Genomic DNA, 22,232 nt, shown 5'->3' on the forward strand with positions numbered 1-22,232 from the left:
ATCCGGCAGTAATAAATAATCAATACTGATACCTGCAAATAAATATCCCATTTCAACTGGTGCTCATTGTACCAGAACCCAGTGGTGAAATCAGAGACTAATGAAAATAATAAAACAACATGAATAAATAATAAACGAGTGCATTCCCTTTGTTTACAATATTTCCAGAGTGGACTTCCTCTCCGTCTAAACCAGATCCTGCAGCAATACACATTTTCTAAGTCAACAGACGGAATCTCAACACAAAGTTCGTTTCGTTCAGTGCCCACAAAAATCAGCATTTCCCCCCCCCCCCCCCACTCTGATTTATTTACTGGCATAATAGTCATAATAATCACGGCATCAGGAAACAAACTATGCAGAAATTGTCGGAAAGAATCCTCGGGGCTCGTAGAGATAATTCCTAAAAGATGAGATGGAAGAGTGCAATTATATTGATTAGGTTTTGAAAACGACAAAATAATCAACAGATAAATCTGGATGAAAGCGGTGACACAGACATTGTTGTAAGAATAACAAACCTGAATGGAAGAATGTCCGCCTGACAAAAAAGGGAGCTCTCCAATTTATGATGATTATGAGATTTGACATGATGTGACACTGATAACTTCCATATTTACTCAAGATTAAATGGGAGGTTCTAGAAATATCGCGCAAATGACTTTCCAGGTATATTATGCACATGTGTTGGATTGGAAAATTCATCATCAAATCATTATCATTTTCCTTTTCTTCTTCAACCTTCCCATTATCTGTCTTTTCTTCTTCTTCTTCGGCAGGCGCACCAGGAGAGAAGGGACTTAGAGGAGAGGTGGGCACCACAGGGAAGATGGGACCTGCTGGAGACAAAGGTAAATATACAATAAAGTCAATTTAAAATCATTTTAATCTGAAGTTCTTGTTTCTATAGGCTTTGTTTAAGTCTTTAAAGTAAAGTACACAGAAATAAAACAAGAGGGCGCATCAGGAGAAAAGCTTCCTCTATTTGCCAATCCTCAGCGTCCTGTTTACAAAATGCATTTTTCCAAAACAAAGAGAACGATTTAAAAGATTTACAAACATCTATGAATATCATGTGTGTACATTTCAGTTGCCAGGAACATGTAAAACAGCCTGTACTTGTCAACAAAAGGCTCGATAACTGTAAATAATGTAGCTGTGAGGTTCACAGCTTAAAGAAGACATTTAGTTTCCTGAACTCCCCCCCCCTAAAATAAGCAAAATGGACATTACTACAAAAATCATTAAATTAATTTGTCATTAATTGCTTCAGGCCAATTGCAATTTCCTTAAAACTCTGTATTTTACTCCCTGTTTCCTCACTTCTCAACTCCCTCTTTATGGTATAATCTACCGTACAGTGTAAACCTACAGTATGATGTCATTCACATGCGTTGCCCCACGGTGGCCTGTTTCCCTGCTTTTCTAAGCATTCACTTTTCTCACTGTTCATTACGATTAATACGCTTACAGGAAAGTGACTGTGCATCGGGCAGAGAAAAGGAGTGAGGTCACAGGTTTGGATTTTCCTTCATCTTGAGCGTCTGCAGCTCATAAAACAAATGTTTGCAGGCCAGTGTTGGCTCCAGCAGACTCACAAACTAAAATCTAGTCACTTTTATTTTTAATTTTTTTTACAGAAGTCTAATCAGGTTTAAAAATCACACATAAAAAACGGTTTCCATCCCTTTGCTGTAGTGTTCAGCAATTAATGTTAAATAAAGATATATAGAAGATGTTGATGAGCAACTATTGTGTCAATCTGCTATAACTCTATGCATACTATACTGTGAATGCCCTATTATAAGATTATCTATATAACTTCTGGCAAAGTAACTTTATAAAGCCATAAACTGTGAGTTCATATATTAAAAATACCCAGCTCACTGCAGCAGGCCTCTTTGGGAGCATAGTACTTTAAACCCACTTATTAATCTGCACTGTAACATGTCTGTCATAGTTTTATTCTTTAACCCATGGAGGCGCAATACAGGTGATGTGGTAAGAAGTTAAATCTGAAGCCAGAGAAGTTTGCATGACTTGGTCACGGTGTTCTAATTTTAATTTCATCCAAATCACCCCCCCACACACACCCCCACACCCCCCCACCCACACACACACCCACCCACACACCCACACACGTACACACACTGGTCAGATCGCACCGGTACAGTATGTCATTGTTGTGGCCCTTCCTCATAAAACACCAGCCTATTGTGTCGTTTGTGCTGCAGCCCCACTTCCCCAAAATGTGCAACTGCCAGTTGTGTTTACCTCCAAAGTTAAAGCCACTGAGTATAAGTGTATATACAGTATTTTTAAAAAAAAAGACAAATCTGGATTCACAGAAGTTACAATTTACCCACAACTCTGTGTTTTAAAAGAAATGCGGGAACAATGGAAGAATTAAATCAACAGGTCAAACTTTGACCTGTGTGAATCTGAACCTGTGTGCAGCCGCTTTTAAACAGTTTTATATAAATGATGCTGCCATCTAGTGGTAATCATTAGTACCTACAGCACAATTTCGTTATTAGTATATGTAGCAGTCTTAAAGCTGAATTATCAGTGACGGTGCTGTGCTATTTATTTGAGATTTAATTGCACCTTACCAAAATCAACCCACAAAAACCCAGACCCATTTCTCCTCAAAGGAAAATTATAGGGGATATAAAACTGGAATGTTCTGTGTTTATAGTAACTGTATTCATATTTTATTATGATGTCATGATGTTATTATGTTTTTATTATGATGTTTTAATCATTAGGACGTTCTGCGATGTCTCTTTCTCTGTAGGTGACAAAGGTGATACAGGTGTGGATGGGGCCTCTGGTCTGAAAGGGAAACCAGGTGAGTAATAACCTGACAGTGCTCACACACGACTGTTTTCAAGTTGGATGCAAGACTATAATCCAATTCTATTCCCCATGAAACAACATTATGAGGTCACGGCAATTTAGATAAACATAAAGATAGAACATTTTAGTCTTGAATATGGGTTTGAACCAACAATTGGAGTCAGTTAAATCCTCAGACTCTCTCCAGGATGCATCCTATGCTGCTACAGTAGACAGACATCAAATACACTGCAGTCAGAGGGATGTGATAGGACAACCTGAGGTTTTCCAGTGTTCTGGCTGTGCACTCAAGCAAACTGGATTTTAGATCAAATGACGTCTGAGTGCTGACTTTTAGCTTTAAGTTCGTTCTAGGTTATAAAATCGAACTAAGGCACAAAGCCCAGAGTTTAGCACGAAAACATGACGCCTGCAGTATCGGCCTGGCAGAGCATCACCAAGGAAACTGAGGAACATTGGCTCCTGTCTGTGGGTTATTGACAGCGAAAAACATGTCCAACTAAATATCAAATTATAGAAAAACTGGGCAGTTAAATAAGAGAGGAGGGACAGGATGTTATAGGACAGGCAGAGGTACAACAGGAAAAATGTGGCACTGTCCTACATATCGTTCATTACATTATGTCATGACACATCTGCATAGAGTAAGTTTAGCTATGTGGCATTGTAATCCCCTAAACGGGCTTTCCCATCATACAGCGGGGGGGGGGGGGGGGGGGGGGGGGGGGGGGGGGGGGGGGGGGGGGGGGGGGGGGGGGGGGGGGGGGGGGGGGGGGGGGGAAGTGTGAAATGATTTTAAGTCCTGTTCTCACTGAAATCTCCTGCAGGCACCACATGTGACTGTGGCAGGTACAGGAAAGTGGTCGGACAGCTGGACATCAACACGAGCAAACTGAGGAGCGCTGTCAAGTTTTTGAAAAATGGTGAGTCCTCACTATTTACCCATCATCATGTTTAGTGGCAGTAAGCAACACAAACATCCTACTAAGGGTGAAAACCATGCAGCGCTGAAAATAAATAAAGTATTAACTGAGAGATTTCTCAAGTGAGGGGCGACACAAATGTCCGTCCTCACCCGGGGATGTGACACATGGAGTTTTCAGAGAGTCATACTCAAATTTGTAAATATCTATTGTTCATATTGCACAGTCCTTTTCTAGTGTTTAGAATATTTTTATATTGTTTCCTATTTATATATTCATGCATATATATGTATGTATGTATGGAGGTCAGCAACCACATTGCTCTGAGAGAGAGAGAGAGAGAGAGAGAGAGAGAGAGAGAGAGAGAGAGAGAGAGAGAGAGAGAGAGAGAGAGAGAGGGTGTGTGTGTGTGTGTGCTCTTGTACAGCTATCTTTGCGAGGACCAGTTTGAGTCTACAACCTACGGAGTGAGGACATTTTGGGAAAGTGAGGACTTTTTGGCCGGTCCTAACTTTGTGACCCCGCTTTAATTAACTGTTTGGGGGTTAAGACTTGGTTTTAGGGTTAGGGTTAGAATTAGGTTTAGGTTAGGTTAACGGTAAGGGTTAGGGTTAGTCATTTACTTTGGCTGGTTAGGGTAAGGGGCTAGGGAATGCATTATGCCAATGAGTGTCCTCACTAAGACAGCTGTACAAACGAGCGTGTGTGTGTGTGTGTGTGTGTGTGTGTGTGTGTGTGTGTGTGTGTGTGTGTGTGTGTGTGTGTGTGTGTGTGTGGGATGGGCAATGGACCAAACCACTGAGTCAAATGAGAGAGGGGTTCAATCTTTTAAAACTTAAAAAGGCATTTATGTTATATCTGTAATTAGCATTCAATGCATAGTATTATACTCCATAAAACTTCTGAAGCTATCTTTGCAATGATAATTAAGGGGACAACTCTGTTTTTCCCAGGACTGAGGGGGGTAGACCCCCCACCACCATCCTGTGGCTTCCACATTTTAATCTCTTTGTATTCCCTAACATTATGTTTATTTGTAATATTAAAATAAATAAATAATTGATTTAATGAATAATAATAAATATGTGTTTTCAAGGCATTGTTTACTATAGTTGTTAATTAGATCTAAACTAAACTGTGCAGGTGCTATTTCCTTATTTTCCTTTTGTTTGTCTGTTAGAATAACATTTACGTTATTTTTTTTTTTTTAAGTGTCTGCTTACTCCTGGTTTCATTTGATGAATTAAAGGAACCGTAGACTTTTTTTTCTTCCTTTATTTCATGATATTTAGCATCAGACAAGGAAGATGGAGTTGCCATATAGAAAGATAAAAACTGTGCTTGACACAGACCTGCTCTAAAAAGGTTTAATGGCTTCAGATTTGTTGATCTATGTAAAGAAACAAATATGGTGGGAAACATGTAAAAAGCTCCCAATGACCTGAAACTCTTGCCCTGTGCAGTCATCCTGGGGCTGAAGGAGACGGAGGAGAGGTACTACCTGCTGGTGAAGGAATCCAAGAGGTTCAGAGAGGCGTCGATGAACTGCAAGCTCAGAGGAGGCTCACTGGCCATGCCCAAAACCACCGACACCAACCGACTCATGGCAGACTATGTCAGTCGCGCAGGACTGACGCGAGTGTACATTGGTGTGCAGGCTCAAAGCAAGGACACAGTAAGTGATCCCCAGCACACACGCTCACACACATACTCATATAGGCTGCTCTCAGTCATGCATTGAGCTCCGGAGAGAAACCCACAGGGAAATATGAGACAGTGTGAATCCAGCGCTTCAGCAGTTTGTAACTTTTCTGAATAATGAATGAAGAAGGGTGATTCTGCTGCTGCTGCCACCATCTTAAATATATAAGGTTCTTTTTAATGATGGAGTTAACCTGAGAAAACATAATCCTCTTCACCACTGTTTTCCTTTCTTCTCTAAAGAAGGATTTCTATCTCTAAGTTTGTCTTAAACCTGATAAATGATGACAAACTGTTTTTGAGATTGTTTTCCGTGTTTCTCTCTCTCCCCTCCCTTACGTTTTTGCCATCAGAATGGAACGAGCAGTTATGTGTACGCAGACTCCAGCCCCCTGCAGGGGTTTGCAGCCTGGAGTCAAGATGAGGTGCTAAACTCCAGCTTATCCTCAACCTCAAACTCCAGCTGTGTGGAGCTGCTCAGCACTGGAACATGGGGCCGTGTGGAGTGTGAGGCCTCCATGTTTTTCATCTGCGAGTTCCCAAAGAGCAGGAGAAGAGGAGGGAGGACGGGGTGAGGAGGAGGCATCCAGTAGTCTGAGATCAATGTAACATGTATGAATGTATGTGTGTATATGCATCTGCACGTGCGTAGTACATTTATGTAGATGTGTACACGACATATTATATTTTGACCTTGATGGTTTTGCATAGAAACATCTGTTGACATCACTAAATAACTTACCCACTTGGCTAAAAGTTTCATTACCTCCGCCAAGGAAGTTGTTTTCACCCCTATCCATTTGTGTATTTGTTTGTCAGCAAGATTGCACAAAAACAACTGATCTGGATCAGGGGGGCGGATCCAGGATTTGATTTTTTCATTTTAATAGGACGTTTTACATTTTTCCACATTTTCCCCTTTTTCCCAGGGAATAAAATCAGGCACATTTAGGGGAGGGAGTTGTTTTCAGACATGACCATTATCAACGCAGCGGGAGATTCTCCACTCAGACACGTTCACAACAGTAACAAATCCTCCGGAGGATTCAGGTGAGGGATGGTGCAGCAGGCGGAGGCAGGACTTAACGTATTGATGCAGAGATGTTTTTGTTCATATCACATCACAGCTTGATTGAATTTAAGGGGACTTTAAGGGAACTAAGACAGACCTGTTGCTCATGATGCTCTGTTGGCGCAGCAGTTTGGTGTCTTTTGAGGATACTGGAGCTACACTGCAGAATGTTTAGCTCATCAGCGGCTCCACTGTTTCAAACATACATTCGTTGGAGTGTTTGTTTTTGCGTGTTGCTACAAACAGCCAACGCGATCGAGCTGTATGTGGTAGAAAGCAAACAGCACGCATTGTGTGGCCCATATATTTGTACCGCAGGAAAACTCACAGGAACTCTTTGTTGTTTCCCTCGCTTTTCCACTTCCATATGTTCATGAAGTGGAGTTCAGTTAGGTTTAGTAAAAAAACGTTCAGTCAGTTTAGTGTATTGGTTTGAGTGCGTTTAAAAGGTTTAATCTTCTCTCTTCACCACCTACAGAATTTATGATTTCCCTGATGTACATTTGGTGAGACAGCACACTCACACATTTAAACACATTAACACAGGCTCACACATGCATTGTTCTTGATATCCTCAGACTTCACAGGAGATCTGTTAATATTTGACCGAAAAGGATGAAAAACTTCTCATTGTCCTCATACATCTTTCTAACTGCAGCTTACTTAATGTTTGCCTACTGTACGGCTGCGGTAGGGCACATCCCAATGAGTGTCCAAGACTGTTTGTTTTCTCTACGGCTGTATCTGACTCAAATGCAGTTTGCCTGACTCTGCATTTACCAGCTTGAAACTATAGACATGATATAACAATGTTCAAACCCACTTACGAGACTTTCAACAATTTCTGGGAACCAAGTGTTTTGTATCTGTGTGTTTGTCTAAATTGCTGTTACCCTCATCATCTTGAGTCATGGTGAACAGAATAGAGTCAGATAGATTCACATTCAACTTAAAAAAGTGCAGAGTGCGGGCATTGTCAGTTTAATCAACTGTTTTCCTGTTGGTCTACATCCACAAAAGTATGTTTTCGATTGAAAACGTATCAACTCTGCTACTGTTACACCTGCCGTCCATACTACTACAGTAGTAAAACTGATATGGAGACATAATGCTGGTATGTACTGAGATCATTTTAGTGTGAAAACAAATGTTTTAAAAAACAATTTAAGTTTCAAACAAATGTATGGATGTTGCCTTATTCCTTAGGGCCCATCTAAACCTGCACCTTTATCACTGGTTGGGCTTTGGAGGTATGCACTCCACTTTCATTCATGGTTGTACCTGTTTCTAATCAATAAAGGTCATTCAAAGCAAAAGTAGAATGAACATTAAGAGATTTCAATGATTTATTTCTTGTATCCGGCTGTGAGATAGGAGTGATCCACTGTTCCACACATTTGTCTCTAGATAACAAGGACAAATGTGCTCCCTCCAAAACCTCCTTACCTATTTCCTTGATGATTAAAAAAAAAAGAAGACAGATCTACTGTAGCAGTCCTGGTCTTACAAACAATGGCCTTATATCACGTGAAGGATGCAGGGTCTTTTACAGGTCGTATTGATTGTGACTGCGAGCCACCCTAAACTGCCTGGTGTCCTTTCAGAGGTTATGTCAACATTGTTTCACATAAACCGACTCCTGGCTAAACATTAACTGTGACTCGCTTTTAGAAAACTGCTCTCACCAACTCATGTAACAGCATATCGCAGTTCAACTGCACCGTTTCTTTAAAGAACTGCAACCCCCCCCCTCCTCCTCCTCAACACACACCCCTACAAAATAACCCTCCATTACAACGGATCTCTTTTTCATTGCAAACACATCGAGTGCTCCTGAATCAGTTATTAGAAATCAGTTCTCCTCTCTCTCTCTCTCTCTCTCTCTCTCTCTCTCTCTCTCTCTCTCTCTCTCTCTCTCCTCTGCTATAGACCTTAAACTAATATGTACTCTTTAACTCTGCTCCTGCAACGTGAAGGTTAACCATTATACACACACACACACACACACACACACACACACACACACACACACACACACACACACACACACACACACACACACACACACACACACACACACACACACACACACCATTGTTTCTCAGCCCTCGATTCTTTTCCTGCAGCAATCAGTGACTCCAGCTATTTGATTTGCCCTCTCACTACAGTGCTCCTGAGCTGTGTTCTCTGCTGGTGGCTCCCACAGAGGGAGTCAAGTGGAGTGTTGCTGCCTTCACTTACAATAGGGGCAAGATGAACACATGGTGATTAATAAGGAATGACTGCATAGTTATAAAAAAATAAAACACACATGTAGGGTGTGGAGAGCGTAATGAAGGAGCAGGTCTTTGTCCTTTCATTATTACAAACACACCCTCAGGATCTTTATGACATGCTTAGCCACGATAAAAGCAAATGCTGACGGAAGTTTATTAGCATGAAACCATTACCAACTTGTCAGTACATGGAGAAATGCATCTTTTTTATCATATGGATATTGGTGTTGTATGGGGCTGGACGATAAATTAGTGGATTGAAAAAGAATCTGTCGATATTGATAATTATCACGTTAGATGTCACATTATTATTGTTTCCTTTAGGATTAAAGACCGATTTTTATCCTAATGAAGGTTGTGGTCTTATATTGAACATTTGTTATAGTGTTATAGTAGTTATTTTCTTTAAATTAAATCATATCAGTTTAAACCACTACCTCCATAGTGAATAAACATCAAACACTTCATTAATTTGGTCCAAGTTGACCTGATGTCTTTTTACAAAGAGGCCCAGCTATAGTATTGTACATACTGTACCTAGCCTCCCTTTCGATCTTAAGCAGTAACTTCTACTCAGTATTTTTCTAAATCAGGGGCCATGAAGGGGCCACAATTTACACAGAGGGTCAAACATCTATGCACACTTTATGATTCAGTAAGTTGCACTTCTAAGTCATTCCCTCTTCCCTGTTAGTTCTATAGCTTTGAGCAAAGCTACATATCATTGAACAAATAGACCCTAGAAAATAAAAAAAATCTTAACAAACTGTCATATTTATTGTTAGTAGCATTAGTGACTATTAAAAAAAAGGACCATTGACAGGACAGGTGCACTTCAGGGACCAATCGGATTTCAGCTGGGGACAGTGCCCCCCTGGCCCCAGCCCTGGATCCACCCCTGCTTCTACTTCTACATTATTTATAATAACTCATCCCCATTGTATTGTCTTCACCTTGACAACCTTTCACATGTATACTTACTGTCTACACTTAGAATAGAGACTATATAATCCAGCATTTGACCAGGGGTTAGTATCTTGAAAAAACAACAACCTTATAATCTATTTTAAATTGTGGGTTCAGTCCAAACCACTGCATCTTCATCAACCACTGAAAACCACCTCAGTCATTTGGCCCATGTTGACTTTATGCCCTTTTCAACATCATGGATATCGGACGTGGGCGCTTCCCGGAGGTCCGTGAACGCAGCGCAGGTTTTCCAGGGAGTGGCCCCTGCACCTGTCCGACCTGTCTGCGGCGGCAGGAGGAGGAGGAGGTGCAGCAAGAGGAGGAGGAGGAGGAGGACAGGGGACACATGACTCCGGAGGAATTTCCCTCCGCTGCTCCCGTCCTTTGTGTAGCGCAGTGAGTTGAGTGTGGGAGCCGCAGGGTGAGAGGCAGAGGAGAGGGGGACACACAGAGGAGAAGAAGGAGAAGAAGAGATGTCGGAACAACCAGCCACAAACCCCGCTGCCACCACGTTCCCTGCCCCGACGATCTCTCTCCCCCTGGGACTGGAAGTACTCAGGACTTACTCTGGAGCTCTGGTCTGCTTAGAAATAGTGAGTATGTTGTTTTTAAAATCATATATAACCGCAAGGTTGTTTTCTTACGTTTATCTGTAGTCACTATTTCTTTATTATGAATTAATGGCCTCGTCCTGATCGTGTCTGTTGTGTCATATATGCCACTGACTATCAGGGTTTTTACTCTTAGTCTAAGTGTTGACAAAACACTGATGCTCACTGGCTTCAGCTGAGATCAGTGTTTATTTTTGACAACCAAAGCTAAAGAGTTGTTGCCATGTGTGTGGCCTCTTGGATCGAGCGCCTGTCTGTGCCTGCAGGCCTTTACAATATCAATAATGACCTGGATATCATCCACAGCAATACAACTAGAGTCCAATATGTATTATGTGTTGTGGAAGCACATAATTGATCGACCTCAGATTTGTAAAAAAAGTGTTTGTCCTTCTCTGAATATCATAAAAGACGAAGTGTTGAAACTGAAACCTTCACTCAAAATTAAAAGAAACACTAATATCATTTATCATGATAATTATCAATATCGATTCATATGAAATGATTTTATCTTAATATAATATTTGGCCACATCGTCCCGTGGAATGTGTTCTGAGCATCATCTCCCTGCATCATATTGATATTGACTTCCATTCATAACTTCTGGTTTGAGCATCAGCTTTATTGTCCTTTCATGACCTGCAAGGTGACTTCTACCCACCATGTACCAAGCTTATGACTATTCAACTTATTATAAGAGGTCAACTGGTATGGAAGTTTGAGGTTAAACAATGTGCGATATTGATACACTGGCCGATATATATAATTTAAAAAACAAACAAAATTGGCAATGATTGCTGAGATGTTGGTATCAAACTCTTATGACAAAGAAGTGACGCCGAGATGGAAAGGTGGTGGTTGATATGCCACCAGTGGATAGAAAAAGATATGATTACCTCAGACTATCTAAAGATAGATAATTGATAGAAAATACTGTGACGTACTTGCCAATCATATGGTTAGAAAACGACTACAGGTTTCTCGTTAATCATTTACAATATGCTATCCGTATGTCTGGTCAATATCCAATATAAGTTCTACCCGGTGTATGATTTCGTCCAACTAATGAATTGTGACAAAGGCACTACAAGTAGGGTGCTTTGCTCTGTATTTTTGTTATCGATTAGTCAGACTGGCTGCAGGAGCTGGGCTAACAATAGCCATGTTAGCTATGGCTAGCTTTAATCTCATCTCAGAGTTCAGTTTTTTGCATAGGTCCATATATCTTTCATTGGGAGCGATATGAAAATTATTTCAGTGTCTTTTCAAATGAATCCCTAGAAGGGATGGGGCTTAATGCAATGGCATGACACAGAAATAAAAAATAGATGTATGTATGTAAGAATAAAAAGGAAACACAAATACATAGACCTTGAATTATTTGTATTTACACTTCAGTCATTTGAACTCTGAGTTGTACCAGATGCTAAAACTCTTTTCCAACATGTTCCACCTTTTATTAGCTACAATATATGCTCCATAAAAAGCTGCATTAAAATGACACTTTAGTGCTTTTATCAGTTGTGTTACCTTCATGTTTGCCCTTTTGGAAACCACAAAGATAACATTTGCTACTCTGACATGTATTCTCTAACACAACACTGTATTTTATCCTCATGGCCTCACAAATGACAAAATCTGCATCGCGGGTCAAATTAAGTGCTAATGCTCACAGTTACATTCGTAGCATTGCATCTGAATGGCTGCAGCTGGCTCATGTTACTTCATGTAAAAGTGATCCCAATGACTTGTGTAGATTGAAATAGAGAGAGAGCACTAGTAAAGCTATCCATAGATATCTTAAAGTGGAAGTCTGGTAGTTTTCAACGTCTCTAGCGGCAGCCGCGACACGGTGGCAGCGGCTACAATGAAATCTTAAGGGGCAACTGCGACTGTCCATGAAATGTCAACTAAAAGTGTTTTTTTTCCACCAAAATTGTTATTCTGGGTCTTTGCTTAACACTAAAGTTTCATGAGACGTGGGTTATTGCAGAAGGACTGGGGGGAAAACGTGAAAATTCTCGAATTGTCCTTTAAGCTGAGGTATAGGAATCGGAATTGGAATTGGAAGATAATTGGAAGTTGTGTATCCCTGAGTACAATACATTGTACCAGCACGCATACCTTTGTCTTCCTAATGTATCATAAACTGCTGACAAGCCTGAAACCCTAAACCATGAACATTCAAATGGATCCTGTGTTTTTGAAAACTCCCATCTTGAAGATTGCAGAGCTGTTTGCCAGTATATACACTAACACCTCACACTGTCACCACTGAGAGTCTCTGTTTTTTATCCCCAGTTATTTGGGGGTTTGGTATGGATCCTGGTGGCCTCCTCCAATGTGCCCGTGCCTCTGCTGCAGGGCTGGGTGATGTTCGTCTCCGTCACCACCTTCTTCCTTTCCTCCGTCTACCTCGCGATCCTCGTCACCGGCCTGGCTGACCGCATCAACACCGACTGGAACTTCTTGGTGAGCTGTAGATAAAGGAGCCGATCAGTCTGCCAGTTTGTCAATCTTTACTATCTGTCTGCCTGTGTGACTGATTGAATAGATTTTATTCCTCCTTGATTTGTAAAAATACCAAATTATAGAAAGTGGTGATCTCTCATTCCATACAACGCTGTGAAACAGAGATTGCACCTAAAATGCAAAAAGTCCCATCAGTAAAATCTGAGATGTCTGTCAGTGTTTGATAGTGTTGTTATGGCAGCAGCTCTTGTTTGGTGCATGAACATTAGAGATCTGGTTCAGTGGCAAAACTACAAGTCAATCAATTCCAGATCAACTTGTGCTATCACCTGTCTACATACCAAACATGAACTCTGTGGACGTTAGACGTTAGACAGCTCGGTTATTTGTGTCTTAATGTCATCCATGAATATACAGTATGATGCCTGGTTTAGGCTTTTTCTTTAGACATTCAACAATCACTATTATATGTTTATATATTTCTCCTTTTAGTGCATGAAAAATATGCTTGTGTGTGAAGCTGGGGCACTTCCTCATGCTGAAATGTATCAAAACGTAAATCTAAACCATCAAAGTCTGCTGGCGTCTTCTTTTTCCCATGTTCGGACCTCAGACACGTTGTTACTATGACAGATTCAATTAGTTAAATGCAAACATATCATTGGTCTGAAGAACTTTACTGTACTTGTAGTTTTTATCATCTTGCGAGCAACGTGCAACAGATTTTTTATCTTTTCTTTGTGTCATGCAAGATGCAAAACCTGCAAGACAGCAGAAATAGTTCAGTTGCGGTTGAGTTTGAAAGACTGACTGAAGTAAAGGATATAACAGTGTCTCCTGCTTCCGATGCATTAGTTTCTGGCGCATTCGTGCCATCGATCATGACTCCACGGGGGGAAAAGAAAATTCTAACTCCTCTGGCAAAGGAGTCAATCGCCTGTTTTAGTGGGTTTACCCGCCATTTGAAAAACCTGCATATACCTGCTAATGTTAGTGTAAAAGAGATTTAATTCCAACATGTGGATAATGAATCACTTGCAATGCTAAAAATGAGTAAAAATTAAAAAAAGGCTGAAAACAATATTACAAGACAGTCTCTTAGTATTGCTGTGCAGGGTATTTTCCAATTGTGCCATAACTCTAATTAATAATATACGAACACGATTAAAAGAAATTCAGAAGCTGTCCCTTGTCCTTTATGTCATGGCGTTTATGTCATGGCAGAGGACTGTCTGAGTCTGGCCTCTCAGACAGAACCAGTCGGGCCTCAGGCTCCAGGCCCTGCTCCCTGGAGAAAGCAGGCGTGTGGGGTTGTTTGTCTTCGGCCCGAACAATGAGCGACATGGATGATGAGCTCACGCCGAAGCACAACAAAGGCCCGAGTGTAGTCCCGCCTGGCTCACAGAGTGGAGCGCACAAACCCTCACTGGCCGTCTTTCCTCTCGGACAGGCCCTCGTTCTCCTTCCCTCTCTACCTTTAATTCCTTTCACCCCATATTTTCAAATCACTTCAACCGTTTCACCGTTTTTAATTCTCTTGTGTTCTTTTGTTGTATCTGCCATGTGGTGCTTAAGAGTTTATCATAATGGTCCATTCTCTGTCACATAAGCTGGTTTGTTGTGTGAGTGCTATTGTACAGGTGGCGGCCATTGTCTGATAATTGCACTGTGGGATAACATTTGTCATTCTTCGTTCTCAAGTTTCCCACACTGAGTAGTAGAATTTAAATTTGAACTTTGCAACCTTAGGATAGTCCACCTACGGAGAATATTTCTCACATTTCGACATATTAGTATGCAGAAATAACAGTTAAAGTTTTTTAAATAAAGATAAGTGAATTATATTGGGTAAACTCCCAGAAAATGGATCGAAGTAAAGCGTAACTTTCACTGTGTTTACACCTGAAACATGAAAACAAACCTTTATTTTGTAGTAATTTACCTCTAATCCCTCTCTCCTGTTTCTCAGGATGTGTTTTACCATTTCATAGCTCTGCTGTTCTACTTCGCCGCCTTCGTGTTGGAGGCAGCGACCACAGCAGCAAGAGGAGAGGCCCACATCAACAGCACTGAATGTGGCTGGTGTTCTCCAAACCCTCGAGGCAACATAATGACAGTCCTGAATGAAACGCAGTACGGTATTAATGTGGCAGCCACGGTGAGTGCAGTGCATCTTCTCGAATTAAAGCATTTTAATTCATGTTGTTTCAGTGCGCTTGCAGAACTACCTAGAGCTTTTTTAAGACATGAACTGTGGGATAATGTCTGGAAAATTGGGTCCGGACATTTGTCGGAGTTTGTCTTTCCCATATGAAGAACACAGCAGGCGATTGTCCGCATCACACGCGTTCGCAACAGGAACATTTCTGTAATATTCAGGCGAGGGGCGGCACCTCGATAGATCAAGCAGGAGGCAGGATATGACGTGTAAATTTGGCTGCAGAGACAAAAGTTCACGGCACCCTGACACCGTCGTCGGCCCTTATTACCAAAAGCTCTCTAATCCCGTTGTCTTTCCAAGTTGACATTTTCATCTGTGTCTTCTATGTGAATGGCTCCCCTTTTTCATACGTTGTAGAGTTCAGTGTCCAGACTAGTATCAGTTAGAACTGTCCGACCATAAAACAGTATTATTACTACCATTTACTGCCTCGTGCTTGTGTGCTAACACCGACCTGACACATAGAAGTTTACATCCCTGTCTTTCGAGGCTTGGATATTATATGTAGTGAAGAATTTGAAGGAAGTTAATACAAGATTTTAAGTGTATTTTGTTTTAATTATCATATGAATTCATGAGCTATGGCTAAAAAAAATGTGCCCTTTGACCTTTGTGCTCCAATTTCTAATCAGTTCTTCCTTGAGCTCAATGGACGTCTGTGCCTCCTGCCAGCGTGGAGCCATAAAAATGATAGATATACAAATAAATAATTTTAATAAATTATTATCATATAATAAATTATGTTTTTTTAAGATGAATTATTAGTTGTATGTCACTGGACCCATGTTTGATACTCAAGTCTGTTTTGAGCTCATCAGTTGTAGAATGTGGTTATTTGGACCAGTTTGGAATGAAACTTGTTCTGTATATGAACAGTTAGTACATGTCGCTCTCTCTGTGCATTTCATCTCTTAAGATGTGAAGGTTACCTACAATGTTAGTGTCAAAAGAAAAAGAGCAAATTCTTCTTTTTAGTTACTCCCTTGCTACACTAACATTTTTAGAGAGTTTGATATCAAAGTCGAGATACGGTTTTGAAACAGTCCCCTCGAGAGAAAAGTTCAGATTATTATTTTGAGAAATAAATATATTTTTTTTACAACTTATAAATAAAAATACCAAATACTGGAGTTTTATATTGACATCCTCAGTGGGGGATTCCTATTGGTGGAACACTACTCTAAAGAGGTCATGTGTTCCAGGACATTTTTACATTTGTATTTATTTAAATTTATTATTATTATTTATTTGCAGATTTTGTACAGCTAAAAAATGATAAGGCAAATAATATACAGTGGTTTATTTTAAAGCTTCCTAAATTAAAAAATTAAAAAATTTGCTGGTTAGACTATTTTAAAATCCTCTAGTTAGTTTGTTTTTCTTTGTTTAATTCTTTACAAACTTTTCCCTCCTTCTTTTTCCAGATATTTGCATTCATAGTGACGCTATGCTATGGCTGCAGTATGGTGATGGGCTTCAAGAGGTGGATGGTGTAACCTGGGAAAAAACAACGTAAACAAATTCTACAAACGCTGCGTAACTTCAGCATAAAACATCACAACATCCACCCAAAGCTCCAGAGAAAACAACTGCTACACAGCTTTTATTTGAGTACAAACTCGATAATTTCCCGATGGGAAACTCCTGTCAGCGAGCGATCACAGCGTCAAAGCTACACAGGGAGAGTGTGGAGAAAAGGAATTCTGCCTCAGTCAAAACATCTGTCAAGATTTCTGGAAAATAATATTCCCGCAGGATTCCAATCGTCTGAGGTTTGGTTTCAAGCTCTGTAGGTTGAGTCTGCGTTGAAGGTATTTTGAGAACAACGTTAAAGGAAAAGTAGTTATTGTCCAGTTAGCACCATATGATTTGTATTCCTCTGCTGCTAACCCGATGATTTCACTGCTTTGCCAGGAAAATCTATGTGGGAAGTTTGGGAACGTTGTGCCTTTTGAGGCTCATTCGGGCTCATTTTACGAGATGCAAGTGACGCCTCTGACAGTTGTGGTTTTGTTTTCTTACCCGCTTTGTTAATCATACAGATATTGACCCATTTCCTGAGTCATATCCTCACTGGAGGAAATATTTCCCATCGCCATGACCACAAAAACCCGTCTATGTTCTGTGTATGCAGCTGAAAGGATATGCACAACAAGACCTGATGGAAAAGACCCTGAAAGGCAAAGTGATTGTTTTTACTGTCCTCCAGTTACTTTGGTGCTAAAGTGCCGCAGACCCACTCTAGATTAAACATGTGGCCATTATTTAAACCGTGAGTTTATCTGATGTTTGAATTGCAAAGGTTTGATTACTAGTTAATAGCACTTTTTGTCAACTTTTATCAGTATATACAGCATAAATAATTTTCACCAAATTGTAACTATTGTGCTATTCAGTCAATGTAGTATCTGTTGCTGTTTAAACTTTAATGAGTGCTGTGTGTGACTAACTCTAGTGACTTAGTGATAAATATAACTCGACCAAGGTCTGGATTCATTTGTTTTGAGGCTTTTTACTAAAATCTAATAATCTAATCTGAGCATCAATAAAAATGCTTTTGTCACCTGCTAGATTTCAAATAACAGTGATCGGTGGATTGTTTATATGCTTTAAGTAGTAGGTTTTTACTGTTTGCCCATTATTGTATTTGTATGGATACATCATTACATTTTCCAAATCAATAACTTTCTTAATTTCAACATGATTCATTAGATGTATTTATTGTGTACATTTGTTAGCATAAGGCTATTAACATGTTATTAGTAATTAAAAAAGTTGTTCTAAAAGAAGAAGAATCTGTGATTTTGACATGTGTTGTTTTTAATGCATTGTAGAGCTACAGAAATAAAGGTTTTTGAAGAAGAAAAAAAAGTTTCATAACAGGAATTGTTAATTGGATTGCCTGTCACAGTGTAGTTTTTGATGCCACCACTAAGAGTCGCCAAAGTCAGGAATTCTCAAACCCCACAAACAGGGGCTTCATGGAAGCAAACACAAGGGTACAGGGATGTCCTGCAAAACTTAAAAACCAGGGCAGAGATCCTAAATATAACAGAACTCCACCAGCCCTGTGTGCAACTTGGCTACACCTATCCAGAATTCCTTGGGATTGCATAATAAATCATGTCAGCCCCTTGTTACTAAAAGCTCACTGTTTACTCCACAAATTGCCTTTGCACTTTGATACCTTTGAGATCTTTCATTTACTCTCAAAGCCTCAGCCAATTAGTAATTTATAGATTAGCTTAGTGAACCCAGTGGCAACAAACAGAGTGAAGTCCATTCTTGTTTCTTTGCGTCCCGATGATTTGCTATTTTTCTCCTCTCTGGAAAATGGACTCATTCTAAACACAACCTCGTGCACTTGCCTCCATAGCAGGTGTTTTTAACCTCAGGTATTTCCAGACTGAACTACAGTCCAGGGAATGTCCACTGTACGTGCATCAAATCAGTTCAGTGACAACATTTTCGTTATAAGCATATTTATTTGCATATTAGTATGTGTTCTATTCACTGAGGCAAGCACATTACTACATCTAAGACGTTTAAAACCAAAACAGCAATACTACAGCTTGTATTTTAAGTTGTCAGATAAATGTGTGTCTATACAGCATTACAACGTCTACGTGAATAAAATACAATGTAGTAAGTGAGCAATCATCAGTGATAAAATACCACAAAATAAACTTTAAATCAGACTTGACTGTAAACACATTGTGTCTTTGCTATTATCTGCATGTAGCTGTTCTTGCAGAAACACAACAATGGAAAAGGGCTGAAGCTATTTCTGCTCATTCTTTGTAAAGAATGTGTATATATATTTACTTTCTACTCAACATATAGAACCAGAGCCTTATATTTAATGTGTAATGTGATATAGTAAAGTGCAAAACAATACATTTTTTGTGTTGAGAATTATTTTTAGGCAAATAGCCTTGACACAAAGGTTGCTTGTACTATTCAAACCTATACATCTATAACTGTCATTCTCAGATATGATATTTATAACGCATGCCACACGATTGATTCGAAATTTGCTCCTGTAATTAGAATTTCGGATTAAATTAAAGTGCATCTTAATTTTCCATTCGTACTCCCTGCGGTGATTTTGTATGTTGTAATTCTGCTTTCTACCGCTAGATGTCTTCCGTTATCCACAATTGCTTATCGTGGTTGCGTCAGTTTTCCGCATTTATCTAATGTTTATACATAAATAACAAAACATCAGCATCAACAATAAAAACTATTATAATGATAATATAATAAAATTGTGTTTTTACCCTGTAAACTGATGAGTCAGTAGAGCTCACAGAATGTGAGTTTTGGAAGAATTTGTTTTGACTATTTCACATTTTCATTTGTTTTCTTATAAAATGCAACAAAATGAAAAGCACAGAGAGACTCGTGCACGCGCTTTACTTTAATTTCCCTCCACATCTGGCAACATCAGGGATTCAAGTAGAACACTCTCACACCGGAAGTACTGTAAGCCGTCCTTTATAATAAAATAATATAGTATATATATACATTTTTTATGAGTACAAATTGTTTGCCATGTTTGATTTGTATTGCATTCAAGTAATAAAAACACGTACTTATATAGCTTTGAATCAGTCTGATGTTTTATTTTGTATTAATGGTACATTGCTTTGATAACACTTGTAACACAATGTTATTAACTTCAGTGAAATTGAAACTTCAAGAACAAAAGTGTGTGAAAGATAATATTTTAGAAGGACTGGGCTTGTCAGGGTGTTTATAAAAACTTCATTTAGCAGACATTTTATTTTGTTGTAAAACCCTAACCGGAAGTGTGCTTCATTGTCTCCGTCCCTGTGGCTTGACGCGTGTTTCGGTGTGGAGCCTGTGGAGCCTGTGGAGCGGGCGGATCGGCGGCACTAACACTGTCGGTATTTACCTGTCAGCACACGGGACAACCAGACCAGCCGAGCACCGTTGGATTGTTTCTACTTTAGTTTGCAGCAGTAAACAGCGGAAGAGCCAGACTCGTCCTCGCGGTGCCGACATGGCTCTGACCCGGGCGGAGCGGAGCGGAGAGCGGGGTTTAAATCTCTCCTCTCGTCCGGTCTGTTGACTGGAAGGAGTGAGCGGAGCAGAACCGAGCTGGTGCTTCTCTCAGATAAAGAAGTTGTTCTCCATTGTCCGGACAACACAAACGACGCCACACGGGTTTTCTACGTGTTTGTTCTTTAGTTTTTTTCTTTCTCCCTGGGGTCAGTTTTTCTGAGTGTTTTTCCCGGAGGGGGCGAACTGAAGGCGGCTCACCGAGTCGGGACGGACCGCCGGAGCTGGTCCTGAAAATGGAGGCTGTGATCGAGAAGGAGTGCAGCGCGCTCGGGGGACTCTTCCAGACGGTCATCGCAGACATGAAAGTAAGACTGGTTAACTCTCTGCTGGTTTGTTTTACACTAGTCTCAACCAACGGCTAACTACCCGGGCGAGTTAACTGGTTAACGTGAGCCTGGTGTAGGTTTGCATTCACCTCAACAGGAAACTCAACAAGAACCGTGTTAGTTAGTTTAACTTTAACTTTAGCGAGTCATTTAACTTAAGTAAACTAACTTAAACTTCTAAATTTAGATAGGTGCCACATTAACCTTTTTAATTTAGGTTTAAAAGTTGAAAAAATGCAGTTAAGTTGAGTAAATTTAGGCAACTTTCTCCTATTTTTTTTGCTAATAACAGCTATTATAGTGTTTCTGGTCCTAATATACATTAACCTTGGATTTGTTCTCATTTTTAACAACAAGCTTGTTTACATACATATTCCAAGTATGTGCTCTACTCGGAAAAAAAAACAAAACACTTTAAGTGACAGGACAGGTAAATAAACAGACAAGTAAATAAATGAATAAGTACATTATTGTTTTTATTTAGTTCTAGTTGCTCTTTTATCATACTTGACTGCACCATGCTCCATTTTTACCCGTAAACACATGCGTCACTTGCTCCAGTATGAATAGGATGCTGCTCGATAAAGCCTAAATAAGGGAAATCACCAGTCACAACAAATGGGGGCACCAACCTTTTTTTTTTTTTTACTATTTTCTGACGGAGCTTGGCCGATGAGACAATTAGCAGATCTCCCAGCTGCCAAAGGAATCCAGGGAATGTAGCTGCCAGGGTAGAAAACTACCAACAGGCTCTGAAGGCTCTGACATGTGCAGGGTCAAATGGCCAGCCATCAGGTCTCGCTGGAGTCAGAAGGTTTGTTATGAATACTGCCCAGACAGTCAGCACTTCTCTCTAAGCCATGTCTCACTTGACTGTACTGCAGGTGGCTCACAGGGCCTCTCTCCCTATTTCTGAACTGTCAGGTAACTATGCTGACAGAGGACACCAGTGAGCACATGCAAATGCATAGCGTCATTTGCCTTGTCTTTACATAAGGCATTCAAATCTTGGTCGGGCTCTTTACGTCAGATGGGGTTTGGCACTCACATTTCCCTTGAGCTTAAGAATTTGAACTGTATCTATGAGCAAGAGAGAGGAATGCAGTGACAGATCCTCGGCCAAGGTGCTAGAGTTTTTGTTATCTGCACTGAAGCAGGTAGAGCGGATAGATGCAGACAGACAGACAGACAGACAGACAGATAGATAGATAGATTGAAAATCAGATGGCGAGCAGAGGCAAGGACGAGAGAGAAGGCAGAAGGCATTCAATCAAGCTGCACCAAATTTGCCACACTCATACATATCAGTCCCCTAAATATGCCAGATTTTTCTTTCATCAAGATCGATATATTATTCCTTGAGAAATCAGTGAAAATGTCAAGACAATAAAATAAAACACCCTATTTCTCAATGTTAAAGAAATCGTAAAATTGAATTATTGGATCTATCCCCTGATCTAGAGCCTCATCAAAATTTAATGGGTTCTTCCCTGACCCATACCGCATTCTGTCTTGTCAGACACCAACAAATGGCAGATGAAAACATAACCTTCTTGGTGGAGGTTACAAAAGGAATAAAAGTGATGCAATGGAGACACAAAGAGAGACTGTACATAGAAAGATGGCTGTTGGGTGTAATGTTTGACAGCATTACATGACATTCCTCGGGCCCTCGACAGTAGTAGCACATCAGTGACAAACGTGCTCATGCTAT

The 22,232-nt window shown here is 40.2% G+C and overlaps 3 protein-coding genes across 8 annotated transcripts in view; all 3 read left to right on the forward strand.

Annotated features, from left to right (window-relative positions):
- Positions 1-6,326, forward strand: part of colec10 (collectin sub-family member 10 (C-type lectin)) — an 11,915-nt gene extending 5,589 nt beyond the window's left edge. The window contains exons 3-7 of the mRNA XM_034611223.1: positions 780-851; positions 2,798-2,851; positions 3,687-3,782; positions 5,246-5,457; positions 5,837-6,326. Of these exons, the coding sequence (XP_034467114.1) occupies positions 780-851; positions 2,798-2,851; positions 3,687-3,782; positions 5,246-5,457; positions 5,837-6,058 (656 nt within the window). The 3' untranslated portion in view covers positions 6,059-6,326. The remainder of the gene's footprint in view (positions 1-779; positions 852-2,797; positions 2,852-3,686; positions 3,783-5,245; positions 5,458-5,836) is intronic.
- Positions 6,327-10,059: 3,733 nt separating this feature from the next.
- mal2 (mal, T cell differentiation protein 2) lies at positions 10,060-17,963 on the forward strand. Its single transcript, XM_034611858.1, has 4 exons — positions 10,060-10,393; positions 12,713-12,883; positions 14,853-15,041; positions 16,529-17,963. Exons 1-4 carry the CDS (start codon positions 10,274-10,276, stop codon positions 16,598-16,600), a joined length of 552 nt encoding a protein of 183 aa, XP_034467749.1. The 5' UTR covers positions 10,060-10,273; the 3' UTR covers positions 16,601-17,963.
- Positions 17,964-19,955: 1,992 nt separating this feature from the next.
- LOC117776705 (protein MTSS 1-like) overlaps positions 19,956-22,232 on the forward strand; it is a 49,648-nt gene continuing 47,371 nt past the window's right edge. For all 6 annotated transcript variants that reach the window (XM_034610884.1, XM_034610890.1, XM_034610887.1 and 3 more), the window contains exon 1: positions 19,956-20,497. In XM_034610884.1, coding sequence (XP_034466775.1) covers positions 20,426-20,497 — 72 coding nt within the window. In that variant the 5' untranslated portion in view covers positions 19,956-20,425. The remainder of the gene's footprint in view (positions 20,498-22,232) is intronic.

The sequence above is a fragment of the Hippoglossus hippoglossus genome, chromosome 16 (genome assembly GCF_009819705.1).
Source record: "Hippoglossus hippoglossus isolate fHipHip1 chromosome 16, fHipHip1.pri, whole genome shotgun sequence".
Taxonomy (NCBI): domain Eukaryota; kingdom Metazoa; phylum Chordata; class Actinopteri; order Pleuronectiformes; family Pleuronectidae; genus Hippoglossus; species Hippoglossus hippoglossus.